The sequence below is a fragment of the Echinops telfairi genome, unplaced genomic scaffold, assembly GCF_000313985.2.
Source record: "Echinops telfairi isolate 266 unplaced genomic scaffold, ASM31398v2 ScPeMD7_36;HRSCAF=134, whole genome shotgun sequence".
NCBI lineage: Eukaryota > Metazoa > Chordata > Mammalia > Afrosoricida > Tenrecidae > Echinops > Echinops telfairi.
The window spans coordinates 3,891,405-3,904,982 of NW_022103934.1; the positions used below are offsets into that span (position 1 = coordinate 3,891,405).

Genomic DNA, 13,578 nt, shown 5'->3' on the forward strand with positions numbered 1-13,578 from the left:
CCCACAACTCACGTGGCTGAAGAGCTCATTGGTCAGACCCAGGTAGTTGTGAAGAGCCAGGAAGGTGACGCGCTGCAGTCGAACCATGATGATCTAGGAGGGTGGGGGCAGGGCCCGGAGGAGAGGCAGTCAGAGGTGTGGCCAGCAGGGATGGGATGGAGGCGGTGGGCTCCAGAGAACTGGGAGGGCTCCCCATAGTTTAAGTTGGGACCCAGAATTAGGGGGCAGGGGGACTCCGCCGGGCACAGCGAGGGGCGGGCTGGAGATGCATGGGGGTTGGAGCCCAGAGGAAAGCCAGTCTAGGCAAAATTGGAGAAAGGGGCTGGTGGGTGGGTTCCGGACAGGGCTGGGAAGCCCAGCTGCTCCAGCTTGATAAGCAGTAGTGACTATGAGGGTGGGGAGGGGACGGGTCTGCCAGAGGACAAGCCCCTCACCTGCACCACGCGCACCAGGCTCTCAGGGTACTTGGTGAAGACCGCGGAGAAGGCTTCCACTGGCAGCCGCAGCACCGTGGAGTCCCGAGCTGCCCGGGCAGACACTGTGCGCTGCGGATGCTGGTGACCCTGGGGGTGGAGAGGCCTGTGGTCAGGGACACCCTCAAGGCCCCTCCACTGGCCTGACCCTTTTAGGACCACCGGCAGGTTCCAGGGCCAATGGGCCCAGGGTTTCTGGGGTGACCTCCAGCCCTGAACAGGTTGGCCACTTACAGTGATGACATCCAGGATGCTCAGAAGGCTGTTGACGCTGTCCCCGGGGACCACTTCCTTCACCACGCACTCCTTCCCATCCTGAGAAACGGGGACCACCAACAGTGAGGGCCCCAGCCAATGACCCGCTGGCCAGCACTGGCCCTGCAGCCCACTCAGTCCACTATCTGTGGACCAGGCCTCTCAAAAGTCCGCCAACCCCCTCTAACTTCATGTTATGGACTAAACTGTGTCCCTTCCCAATACACGTAATCCTAACTCACCCCTGTACCCATGAACAGGGAACCCTGGTGGTGTAGGGGTTACGTGTCAGGCTGCTAACCGCAATGTGGCAGTTCAAAACCACCAGCCGTCCCAGAAAGAAAAATGAGGTTTTCTATTTCGGTAGCGTTACAGTCTCAGAAACCCACAGGGGCAGCTCACCCCTGTCCTACAGAGTCACTGTGAGTCACAATTGGCTCGATGGCAGCGAGTGTGGCTTCCTTTCCTTTTTTCTGTACCTATAAACCAGGCCCTCTATGGAAATAGGAGCCGAGGGCTCACTGCTGGGTAAGCCTGGAGCTGCGACAGCTTACCCAGACGATCCTCAGCAGAAAGATGAGGCTGTCTACTCTCTTGAAAGCTAAAGTCTCAAAAAAAAAAAAGGCCGTTTCAGAAACCCTGTATAGGAATCAACTTGATGGTAGCGGGCTGATTATTGAGTGGAAAATAGGAGCTCTTCTCTCTGCTACGTTAATGGGACCAGAGCAGAGCTCAGTACCATGGAGTCGACGCTGACTCACGGCAACCCTATAGGGCAGGGTAGAAATGCCCTTGTGAGTTTCCAAGACTGTGACTCTGTACAGGGGCAGAAAGTCTCGTCTTTCTCCTGAGGAGTGGCTGATGGTTTTGAACTGCCGACTTTGTGGTTAGCAGCCCAAATGCATAACCACTACACCACCAGGGCTCGCAGAGCAGAGCTGGGTAGGTCTCGTGTCTCTGGATTAGAAAGACCAGAACAGACACCGCCACACAGCCGTGAACACACAGAGGGGAAGAGGCTGATGACGGAGACGTGTGCCTCTATAAGCTCCAGCATGGGCAAGGGCAGCCCTGGCAACTGTACCCCGACACAAAGACGGAGCCACCCCAAGGGGAGACTTCCAGCCTCCAGATCGATAAGAAAACGAATTGCCGCTCTGTAGAGCCCCCGCTCTCCTGAGGTATTGCCGTGATGGCAGCCCTACCTACCGACGGCATTACAGTGAACCCTCGCCACTTCGCGCTTCCACTTCCGCGGCTTCACTCTATCGCAGTTTTTGCGTAACAGCACCCACTGCCTACACCCGCTCCTTCAGAGGAAAAAGACGGCGACCCACCTGTAGAGTACATCCCTTAAGTCATTTCATAGGCTATTGATTACAGTATCTGTAAGAACTATGTATAATAATACTGTATGTGAAATATGTAATACTGTAAACTAGATGCCATAAATAATATAATAATAAATGATAATTGTAACGTCCAAAATGTTTTACTGTATTTTCCCTTTTTCGTTTAATAAATTGGGTAATACGAGTGTAATGGTGACTAAAGGGTGTTTTTTCATGTCCTCTATGCTCTTACTACGAAAATATTTGATTTACAAATAAGGAATCCTACTTCGCGGAATTTCATTTATCACGGTAGGGTCTAGAACCGATTAACCGCGATAAACGAGGGTTCACTGTATGCATTTGTCAACACCCAGAGGATGGTAGGCCTCACAGGGGGAGGTGGTCCACTACTTGCTCTAGTTCTTAAGGATGTTTCACTATCAGCTCAGTAACTGTAACAAATGCACACGGGAGGAGCAGGGGCGGACACGATTCTAACAATAGGAGACAGGGGAGGGTGGGGAGGGAGCTACGGGAACTCTGTGTTCTCGGTACTGAATGCAGCTCACACAATCCAGCCCATTGTGTGCGGTAAAACAAATAAATACTGGGAAAGCAGGAAAACCCGGGGAAGAGTCTGTACTGATAATATTTATTGCCCGAGTTCCTTTAAAACTGGTATTCCAGCTCAGCTGTTCACAGAGACGCCGGCAGCTTGCCGGCAGAAAGGCCAGGTGGTCTGCTTCCCCACGCTGTGGACAACCCCTCCTATGGAGCCCAGTTCCACATGGACACACACACGGAGTTGCTCTGAGTCTGACTTGCTAGAAACCAGGGGTGCAGAAGGGGCCCGGAACACAGAGAGCGGGGCAGAGAGGCCAGACACAGAGCCGGCCAAGCAACCGCTGAGGAGGTCAGGAAAACTCCCACCTGGCACGCCTGAAGTTCAAAGGACACGCTGAGTGCCACGGAAGGGCCTGGAAAACATGATGCTGGGTGAAACCGGCCGTCACAAAAGGGTCATGAGCTCATCCCTGAGAAGCAGGGGGCTACACAGAACCCGGAGCTTACAGGGGTCTGGTGCTGGGGGTGGGAAGGGTGAGGAGGGGCAAGGTGCTGTTTAGGGGGCGCCCAGCTGCGTGGAGTGAGGCAGAGGAGGAGGGTGGGAATGCCCGGGGAAGCATCAAGAATGGCCTGGGTTGTTTCTGGGGACAAAGCCCTGAAGGGCCATGTGTCCCGCTGCGTGTACTCTTGTCACTGCTGTCTGTTACCGCGGAGTCAATTCTGACTCAGGACCACCCTGAGTATTTTCAAAGCTGCGTGTGGCCTTTCAGCTGTCGAAGGGCAGACTGTTCTTCCACGGCCCCCGTGGCCCCCGTGCACTCCCACAGCCAGCCTTTGGGCTGGGCATCAAGGGTCCGTCACCTGTCCCCCCCACCAAAAAAGGGCCTCCTTGTATGTACTCAATGGCAATCACCGTCCCCAGGTACCAAAGGCTGGGCGACCTCTTGTACGTCTTTTAACAAAACACATCGAACTTGTTGAACGGAAAGGCTGACTCTGCAAACCTCCAACCAAGTCACTGTAGAAAGCTCAAGCAAAACAAACACACAAGGAAAAGCAGAGGTAAAAGTGTAAAGAGGTGGGGCAGCTAGATTCAGGGAGGCAGAACCACCAGAGTGCAAACGCTGAGAATGCGCACGCACCACGAAGAACATGGTCAGTTTCACTGAGCAATCTGAACGCACAGTAACATACTACAGAGGAGGAGATGAAGGAACAGAATTCTCCGAGGGGGTGGGTTTCCCAAATAGGCCTGAGAACATTCATGATCACTTCATTCCATCTTTTCCATCAACTTTTTGAAAGCTCCCAATATGTATTGGGACAAGTAATACATAGAAATCAGTAAACCTTGAGGGTGTAGAAGCCCCGGCCCTGTGGACCATCCCACTGCCCACCCCTGCTACTCTCACAGGCTGGCCACTCACCGGGCTGGGCAGGCACAGCTCCAGCAGCCCATCCTGCACCACGTAGATGCTGGCGTCCGGCTGGCCTGGCCGGAAGACATAGTCCCCCTGGGTGAGCCGCTGGAAGACCATGTGTCTACAGAGCTCTAGGAAGAGAGGTTTCTCGAAGTGGCCCAGCACCCTGCAAAGCAAGTGGGTAAGGTAGGTGGGAAGTCAGACGGGGCCTCAGTCAGCCCCACAGCTGTCCCCTGACCCACTCCCACCTGTCTCTGCTGCCACTGACCGGACGTTCTTGAGCATGTAGAGCACCTCGGAGGGCAGGTGGGAGTTGGCCAGGTCGCCCTCTGTCAGGTCAGCCTCCAGCACGGCGGGTGGGGGCTCCTTCCGCTGCAATGTTGGCGTCTCTTTCTGGATGCGCAGGATCCTGGTGGCCGGAGGCAGTGGGACAGGAGGGAGCAAGGAGGGGTCAGCAACTTTTATATATAAAGTTTTGTCGGCACAGGGCCATACGCATTCAGTTCTGTATCATCTATGGCTGCTCTCTGCCTCCTTCAAAGTGTAGGAGTCTGTGGGGTGTGCAAAGCCTAAGAGGCGTCCGGTCTGGCCTTTTGCAGTAAACGTGAACCGAACCCTGACAGAAAGCCCTGACCCTAAGTCCCTGAGACAGACAGATCCTCAATGGAGGCAGACTCCACAGACAGCCTGAGACAGCCTCCTTTGTTGTTGCTGCTGTTAAGTGCCATCGAGCCGGCGCTGACCCACAGTGGCCCTACGCCCAACAGAATGCCATGCTTCTCGGCCCTTTGTCATCCTCACAGTTGTTCCTGTGCCTGAGCCAAATGGTTGCAGTCACCATGGCTATCCATCTCCTGGAGAGCCTTCCTCTTTCTCAATCCCCCCCAAACACACACACACACACTCTCTCTCTACCAAGCATGATAAGCATGAGGTTCTTCTCCAGGGAGTGGAGAGAGATTCCCTAGTGGAGGCAGATCCTGAGGTAGCTTCCATGTGAGGAGGAGACCCCAGACATCACCTCTGGCTCTTCTTTCCAGGCCAGAAAGCAGCCCGAGCCTGTGATTCTTGAGATCGCCCGCCCCCTCCCCCCAGAGAGTCCAGGCAGAGACCTCTGCTCACTGTGAACCAGAAGTGCGTTTCTCCTCGAGTCCCCGTGACTGCTGAGACAGGCCCTCTTCTAGGAGCGTCCCCTCCCCACCCCCAAGATGGAGAAATCCAGGTCGGTGCCTTTTCTAGCCAGAGGGACCCTATGCCCCTACAAGTCGTAAAGACAGAAGAGGAGCTCCTCCAGGTTGGGCAGACGCTGGACAAGATCTTCCTGCCATGGGGAGACGTGAGACCCAGTCCCTCGGCTCCCCCACCAGGGAGGCCCTGGACCGAGCCTTCCTTGCCGGGGCCGGGGAAATCCTGCACAAGCAGCTAGCTCTGTGGGGCATGGAGTCCCTTGAGGACCCTCTAGCATGAAGGTTTTGTGAGACCCTGGATGGGAAGCGATCCCAGAGCCAGCTCCTGGGTTACTAAGATCCAGTTGAGAGCCCTCCTCAGAGGCCCTGTGCTGAGGATGGAGACCCCTGACACATTTGTTCCTATCTTTCTGGTAGAGGAAGATCCTTGGGCTAGCTCCTGGGGCCCAGCACCCCAAAAAACAGCGTCCTCAATGTAGGGAGAATTGCAAGTTCATGGGATGAAAACGCAGAGATTTGCTGGGACGATGACTTCAGGGAGGGCCTCGCCAACAGGTCACCGGAGACCGGAGGTGACTTCAGGGAGGCATCCTGGAATAAATCCCCTGTGAGTAGACCTCAGAGAGATACGGAAAGATAGCACGACTGGTGTGGAGTTCTGAGACCATCCCTTAGAAAACAGTGCTGAGAGAACCTCTCTGGTGTGAAAAGACAGTTCTCCAGGCAGCTGGTGTGCAGTTCACAGAACCCAGAAAGCACACCCTTTGGTGTGGGTGGGCCAGTCAGAAAGCCTGAGATAACCTTCAATCCCTTCCCTGCCCCCTGCCCCACCTTGCTACACACACACTGGGCACAGCCTTACTTCTTAGCAATGTTGAGCATCTTAAGTTTCTTCTTCATGCGTGGCCGGGAGGTGGTGGACACTGAGGTGTCCACCAAGGAGGAAGTGGACTGTGACACCTAGGATGGTAAAGGAAGGGGCGATGCGTCAACTGTCAGTTGAAGAACAGGGGAGCCAGGTCTCAGGTGTCTTGAAAGCGGCTGGGAAGGTGCCCAGGAATGCAATACGGAAAGGGCAGGGCCTCCCCTGCTTGGGGAGCTCAGTGCCGCTCCAGGCGTCCTGAACTCACCTTCCGCATAATCTTCCGGCCATAGAAAAGTACTTTGTCCCTCTTCCGGAACCGATACCGGGGGCCTTCCGGGGCTGGGGGTTCTGAGGAGGGGTGGGGACGTGGTTCTCTGAGCTCGGGCCAAATCCCATCTCGACGCCCCCCAGACCCTAGCACGTGGGCTTCCCACCCGCAGCCTCCCCGAGGGGCCTTCCGGGTCCTCACTCTGCACCCGCAGCTTCCGCACCAGCAGGAGGATGAGCACAGCAGTGACCAGCGCCGCGACTCCGGCCCCGATCATCACGCCCAGCACCTGCGGCACGAACGGCACTGGCTGCGGGTCGCACGGCCGCCCCGCTGAAGCCTCCCTGGGGGCCGGGACGTCCAGGGTGCCCTCCCACCCCGCCCCCGGGGAGGTCGCAGACAGCTCGGGCCTCGGTGTCCCCATCTGCAGAATGGCCCGGTGCAGCTCCCTCCCCGGGGGCCCCACTCTCCCCGACGCTCGGCAGCCCGAGAAGCAAGCCGGGAAGAGTAGTTCCGCCCGAACACGCGCCGCGATGTTCTCGCGAGACCGCAAACTACGCGGGCTGAGCCCGTCGGGAGTTGTAGTCCCCGCGGCACCGCAGGCTCGCGAGCCTCACCATCCCGGTTTGCAGCGGGGCCTCCATCTGCGGCTTCAAAGAGGTCCTCGGCGGGAATGGCCGCCCCGAGCCCTTGGAAACGAGAACGCCCGAGGAGCTCGCGCGGGGCCGTCTCTCTGGGTCCGGCCCGCCCCTGCCGGAAGCCCCGCCCTCTGCGTACCCGCGGCCGGAGGCCAAGGGTCACGGCCGGACTGCGGGGCTCGTGCGGTCGGCGTCGGAGTGTAGGCCAGGGGTGAGATGGACCCGCCGGTCGCTAGCTCCTTCCCCTGCTCAACCGCCCGACCAGTCGCCCCACCCCGCCCCACCCCCCCCTGGGGCCAAAGGGCATGTAGGCATCCGCTGTCTGCTGCCCACCCACGCGCGGGGCCCCGCAGGGCACAGCCCCGACGCGCCTCCTGGGGACCCTCCTGGGTCGGTCCCTCCCTGGCCCTGCAAGGTTGATCAGTCGTGACCAACAGCCCCACCCCCGCCCCCCAGGAATATGGAGCTTAGGGTGAGCTGGTAGCCGGATGCCAGGATCCTGACTCAAACCTGCCACGGGGAAGGGATGGGGATACTGCTGGGGGCTCCCACAGTAAGGGGCCTTGGAGAGGTGCGGGGACGCTTAGAGTGGGCTTTTACTGGTTTACGTCGGAGAAGGCAGAAAGGGTTAAGCACTTCACTGGTAACTAAAACAGCTGCGATTCACACCCATTCATTGGCTCCCGGGGAACAAGACCTGACTATCTGCTTCCCTAAAGATTACAACCAAGAAAACCGTAGGGGGCAAAGTTGGGGGCGACTATGGGTGCCCAGCAGCATGAGGCCCCCCCCCCCCCCCCCCCGCCAACGATGCTGGCAACGTTGTAATTACTTGGTTGGGTGGGGGTGATGGAAAGATTCTGGAGCGCACAAGACCACTGTTGGGGGAAGCCCCCTAGGGTCCTTGGGATTTGATTGTGGATCTGGGGGCCGAGTCGGGGGCTCCCTGGACGGTGTTAAGATGGAATATTACTGAGACTTATGTGGAAGCCTGAGGGTGTGTCTGGCGTCACAAGAACATTAAAGAAATTTGAAGGAGTTCCAAAGCCCTTGGGACGTTACCTAGAAAATTCTTGGGGTGACCATTTCCCGCTTCTGCCCCTGGGAGCACCTGGTTATCAGTACAGAGACACCTGCCAGGGATGGGTGCTACAGGAAACCCAGGGTGACTAGCGTTTGGGGAGACATTATGTGGGGAATCTGACAGTTCACTAACGACCCTCGAAAAGAAAGCCCTGCAGGGCAGATGCCAACCCGGACTCACCCTGGGGGTCGTCTTCAGGGTCCACCGATAGCCAAGCGAGTCTTCCGCCTGCGTCCTGGGCGCGGTCCCTTTAAATTATTCACCGCGGGGCACATAGCCCCGCCCCACCCTCTTTGCTGGGAAGGTTGCTAGGTGCCCTCCATGCTGGGTGTGGCGATGCCTTAAAGGGGCCAGAGCTCAGCTGGGAAAAGTAAGGATTGTCCCTCCGCCCCGGTGAAAATACAAAATCAAATCCAAGAGAAAAACACACTTCTTCCGTGTTTATTTAACCCTTGACCCAGCTGGCCCAGGCACAGCAGGGAGCCGGTCCTTAAAAGCAAACCCTAAAAATAAATAAGCGGGAGACCCCTGGGTCTGGGGCCAAGGGGCCAGTGGCTGTGCCGGTGGTCTTTGCCATCAATTCACCAGTAGTGACTGCTCCTCCGAGGCGGTCCTGGAGACGGGGCGGGGTCAGGAAGCGGTCAGCTCCCTCAACACCCAGCCCATCCCACACCCCCGGCCACAGGCCCAGCACCCAGCCACAGCACCTGCCACAGCAGCAGAGGAGGCTGCAGGCTGAGCCGCTCCCTCGACGGAACTTGCCAGACGTGGGGCTGTCCTGGCACTGGGCGATGTAGGCCTGGAGCTCACTCTGCTCACCGTTGGCACCAGGGTGCTAAGGGGAGAGCAAGGGCAGGACAACATGAGAGTGGCCTCTGTCCCTAAGGTCGTAGAGGTCTGACCTGCCCTTCACCCATTGGTAGCATTCTGAGCCCTGGCCGCCCTTTTACTGCAAGAACCACCACCCTGGGCTTAACTCATGCACACCTAGCACCTGTAACTTGACCCCTCTGCTGTGGCCTCAGGAGTCCCTGGGTGGCACAGACAGTACAGTGCTCAACTGTGAGCCCCGTTCCTCCCAGAGGGGCCTTAGAGGGTCTCAGCCTGGAAAGCTCCAAGGAGCAGTTCAACTCTGCACACGCGTGAAGAAGGCAAGGAGCTTCGCTGCCAGGGCCCAAGCTGGACTAGACCCTCTGGGTGTTCATAACATCACATGGCTTGGCAGTGGGGGCAGGGTCTGGGCTTACTGCAAGACCCAGGGGGGCTCTTGAGACAGCTGTCTTCAGGCACAAGGGCCACGCAGGGGCCAGGTACACAGATCACCCCCCACCCCCACCACCAGCAGAAGCGAACCTCCCAGCTGCCAGTTACGCCTGCACCCCTCCCAGTCCTTTTAAAATCCTGAGCACTGTGGTTAGGTGATGGACCTGCTGACCACAAGCTCAGCAGTTCAAACCCACCAAGCAGCTGTGCGCTCCAGTGCAGTACAGATGGGCAGGGTCACTGTGGCTGGTGTGGGTTTCCATGCCAGTGATGCTTCCCCACCTCTGGCCTCTCTGATGGAGAGCAGTATGTCCTGAGATGGTAATGCTCCGGACCTACACTCTCCAGCAGGCCAACACTGGCCACGGTGGAAGGTCCCTAGGGGATGCCGACAGGCAAGGGCTCAACTACTAGCCAGAAAGAAGGTTGGTGGCTCCCACCGGGCCACTAAGAGGCACCCGGGGAGACCAGCCTGGGGATCTGCTTCCTAAAGGCCACTCAGCCTGGAGGACTGCTCGGTTGGGCTGCCGTGAGGTGGAATTGAACCACTGAAGCACAGGTGCACGTGGACGGACTCTCCCAGAGGGGCCTCAGAAGAAAGGCCTGGCGATGTGCTTGAAAAGTCACAGCTTGAAACACTAGGGGGCAGGTCCACTCTGAACACATGGGTCCACTACAGGTGGGAGGTGGCCTGACAACTTGGGCTGGTATTTTGCTTTTCTAGCCATATTTAGCTGGATTGATATATGTGGATGTAGATAGGTGGGAAGGGCGGGGATTCTTTTTTTTTAGCTACACTCCAACTCAGCTCACTCCCATTGAGGCAATTCTGACTCGGAGTGCCCCTATAGGACAGGGTAGAACTGACCCTGTGGGTTTCTGAGACTAACTCTTCATGGGAGTAAAAAGACCCCTCTTGCTCCCTCAGAGGGCAGCTGGTGGTTTTGAACTGCTGGCCTGCAGTTAGCAGCTGAATGCATAACCACACCTCCACCAGGGCTCCACCCTACACTCTACGGGCCAGTTACAAATGTGTTGTCGTCAAGGGCCAAGGAGTTGGTTCTGACTCATAGCGAGCCACACGACACACAGCAGAACGAGACACTGCCCAGTCCTGTGCCTCCTCACACTGGGTCCTCTGCTTGAGTCCACAGTCACAAGCCACCCTGTGGATCTGTCTCGCCAAGGGCCTTCTTTTTTCCGCTGCCCCTCTACTTTACCACGCATGATGTCCTTCTCCAGGGACTGGAGAGTGTAAGTAGGCACATGGCAGCGAATTCCGGGAGCCTTCCCCTTTAAGGAGCCCTGGTGGCATGGCGGCTGTACATCAGGCTGCTAACAGCAAGATCAGCAGTTAGAAACCGTCAGCCCCTCCGCGGGACAGAGGCGAAGCTCTTCTACTCCTGTACAAAGTTAGTCCCGGAAACCCCCAGGGGGCAGTTCCACCCTGAACTCTAGGGTGGCTTTCTCGGTCAGAACCAACTGGATGGCAGTGAGTGAGTGAGAAGCCTTCCCGGGCCTGGTGGCACAGAGCTCAAGTGCCCGGTGGTCATGGAGAGGGTCAGCGGAGCGTGGGAGAAAGGGTGACAATCTGCTCTGTGACGACGACCCCCTTGGGAGCCCCATGGGCCATTCTGCTCTGTGCTAGAGGGTCCTTGGTATCGACTTGCCAGCCAAGGGGTTCGGTGGCCCCAGCCCTGGCTGCAATGCCACCATCAACCTGCGTCACCTTCCACCCTTCGTTCGCCTTCAGCCGCTGTGGCCTGTAGGGCAAGCATCTCCTCCTGGTCAACCAGCCCCGTGCGCGGACCGGGGGGAGGCTGACCTTGATGGTCTCGTAGGCGCCCGTGATGAGCGCGATGAAGAGGCTGAGCACCATGTAGATGAAGAGGCTGATGAAGGAGTAGAGGTAGAGCTGGGAGAAGAGCCACACGAGGCTGCTGCGGCCCTGCTGGGCCTGCATGGCGGCGAACGTCACAAACATGTCGTCCCCGTTGATGAGCGAGAACAGGCACTCGGACACCATGGACAGCGAGCGGAACTGCGGGGGGGTGGGGGGGCGGGGGCTCAGAGGAGGCAGGCATGCAGGCCCAGCAGTCAGTCACCGGGGGCCGTCTGGGGTGGTTGTGACCATGACAAAGCCACAAGGCCACCAGAGGTCAGAGGGGGCAGTGGCTAGAGCTGACTGTAAGCAGACTCCCAGGAAGGCCACCGATCATGACATAGACAAAGTGGTCACAGGGGCCATGGAGGTTCACCTGAGGTCCTAGGGAGCAGGGCCCCAGGGCTTCCAGGTCACCATGTCCATGACCGGGTCGCCATGTCATCAGAGAGGGAATGGTCTCGTGGGGCAGGGTTCCTGGACTGCGGGTCCTGACGGGGGGTGGGGGGTGGCACCTACCTTCACATGGTAGGGCCCCAGCACAATCCAGCCGCAGAAGCAGTAGCCCAGGTAGATGACGGCCACACAGCAGCAGAAGCGCATGACACTGGGCAGGGCCACACGTAGCGTGGCGATCAGGATCTGAGTCGGAACGAGGATGTCCGGGTGAAGACGTGACCACAAGCCCATCAGCTGAGGCCCCCGAAGGGCAGAGCACTGCTGCGGGGGCCCCATGGCTGGACTCAGGTAGGGGAGGGTCTGTTCTAGATCCGACGGTGTTCTCCAGAGCCATATGCTGGATTCTGAACCCCTGTCTCTATGCGTATCCGCTAACGTGGGAGTTGGGCTTTCTGTGTGATGTTCCAGAGGCTTGCTCTCCCCCGGGGACTTCGGAGCCAAAGCAGCAGATGCAACACCGAGAGAAGCGGCGGGAACGTAATGGGGACAGATGCCAAGGAGATCACCCAGGAACCGAGGACCGCCAGGGCTGCAGAAGCTGGGACACGGACCCCCCACCCACCCACGGGTCCCAGAACCACAAAGACAGACAGACGAGGGAGCCTTCCCCTGCAGCTGGTGCCGGGAACCCTGCCCTCTAGCCTCCTGAGCTGTGAGAACATAGATTGCGCTTTTCACAGTAGCCCACGTGTAACTGGAAAGGTTAGCGAGGAGGTGGGGAATGAGGCCATAGTCCTGGGGGACAGGGGGGAGCAGCCGACTTGGGTGGGGTGGGGGGGCACATGCAGGAGCTACAAGCTGTCCCCAGGTTTCTGGCTCGTTCCTCGATGATCAGGGGCTACACACTCTGCTGTCATATTTTCAACAAGACAGAAGTAAATTATCCAAAAGAAAACAGATCTTCTGGTGCCATTTCTGGGATAGCAGCACTGAAACATGGGGCCAGGGTCCCCTGGGTGGCTCCTGCCCCGTGGTGGTGTCTGGGGTAGCAGGTATGGCAGGGGGGTCCTATCCAGATGTGGTGACAGGTATGGAAAAAAGGTCCTGCTCAGATGTGGTGACAGGTTGTGTCTAAGGTGGCAGGTATGCCAAGGGGAGCCCTGCCCAGGTGTGGTGACAGGTGTCTGTAGTGGTAGATATGAGGGGGAACCCTGCCCAACTGCATCTGGTGCTGCCAAGGTCCATGGGCTTGGGGCCGCGCGGGACTCACATTGTACTTGTGGAAGAAAGTCAAGTAGCGGATGACGCCAACCCAGACGAGCAGCGTGGAGGTGCCCAGGAGGATGCTGCACACATCATAGCTGGCCAGGTTCTGCGGGGAGGAGCCTGGGTCAGCGCCAGGAGGCCCCAGGACCCGGTGGGAGCTGCAGGCACCGGGCCGGGCCTCCCACCTTGGCTTCGATGCCGATCTTCATGACGGTACCCGAGATGGTGAGCACGTCGCTGGTGACCAGCAGGATGTACCAGCCGTTGATGAACTCCAGCCGCTCCCAAAGGTTGATGGTGCGTCCCCGCCGCCGCCACATGAACCCCACAAACTCCTGCAAAGCGCCAGAGTGAGGTGAGGCCAGTGCCCTGCAACCCTTAGCCCCCCTCTCCAGCCCCTTTGTGCCCCAGCCTGCAGGCCTCACATTCTGCAGCAGGAAGCCTCGGAGCAGTGAGCGGGCGCAGAGCAGGAAGGACAGGGAGCAGGTGAGCAAGACCACCACGTCGAACAGCAGCCGGAAGCTGTTGTCTCCTGCGGGGGTGGCAGCAGGTGGGTGGGGTCTGGGCCCCGCTGGAGGACTGAGCTAGCCACAGGTTTGGGACCTGCTCTAGGGAGGCCAAGGAGCTCTGCTGGCTGCTAGCCACAAGGTACAAAGTTCAAAACTGCTCCATGGGAGAA

At 58.2% G+C, this 13,578-nt stretch overlaps 2 protein-coding genes across 2 annotated transcripts in view; both read right to left on the bottom strand.

Annotated features, from left to right (window-relative positions):
* PNPLA6 (patatin like phospholipase domain containing 6) overlaps window positions 1–7,044 on the bottom strand; it is a 26,584-nt gene extending 19,540 nt beyond the window's left edge. The window contains exons 1-9 of the mRNA XM_045290310.1: window positions 6,985–7,044; window positions 6,569–6,656; window positions 6,365–6,447; window positions 6,097–6,194; window positions 4,316–4,456; window positions 4,054–4,213; window positions 708–788; window positions 435–563; window positions 13–93 (exon numbers count right to left, since the gene is read on the bottom strand). Of these exons, the coding sequence (XP_045146245.1) occupies window positions 13–93; window positions 435–563; window positions 708–788; window positions 4,054–4,213; window positions 4,316–4,456; window positions 6,097–6,194; window positions 6,365–6,447; window positions 6,569–6,656; window positions 6,985–7,011 (888 nt within the window). The 5' untranslated portion in view covers window positions 7,012–7,044. The remainder of the gene's footprint in view (window positions 1–12; window positions 94–434; window positions 564–707; window positions 789–4,053; window positions 4,214–4,315; window positions 4,457–6,096; window positions 6,195–6,364; window positions 6,448–6,568; window positions 6,657–6,984) is intronic.
* A 1,470-nt stretch (window positions 7,045–8,514) lies between these two features.
* Window positions 8,515–13,578, bottom strand: part of MCOLN1 (mucolipin TRP cation channel 1) — a 12,951-nt gene continuing 7,887 nt past the window's right edge. The window contains exons 6-12 of the mRNA XM_045290311.1: window positions 13,325–13,478; window positions 13,085–13,234; window positions 12,904–13,005; window positions 11,754–11,876; window positions 11,178–11,393; window positions 8,797–8,924; window positions 8,515–8,702 (exon numbers count right to left, since the gene is read on the bottom strand). Of these exons, the coding sequence (XP_045146246.1) occupies window positions 8,666–8,702; window positions 8,797–8,924; window positions 11,178–11,393; window positions 11,754–11,876; window positions 12,904–13,005; window positions 13,085–13,234; window positions 13,325–13,478 (910 nt within the window). The 3' untranslated portion in view covers window positions 8,515–8,665. The remainder of the gene's footprint in view (window positions 8,703–8,796; window positions 8,925–11,177; window positions 11,394–11,753; window positions 11,877–12,903; window positions 13,006–13,084; window positions 13,235–13,324; window positions 13,479–13,578) is intronic.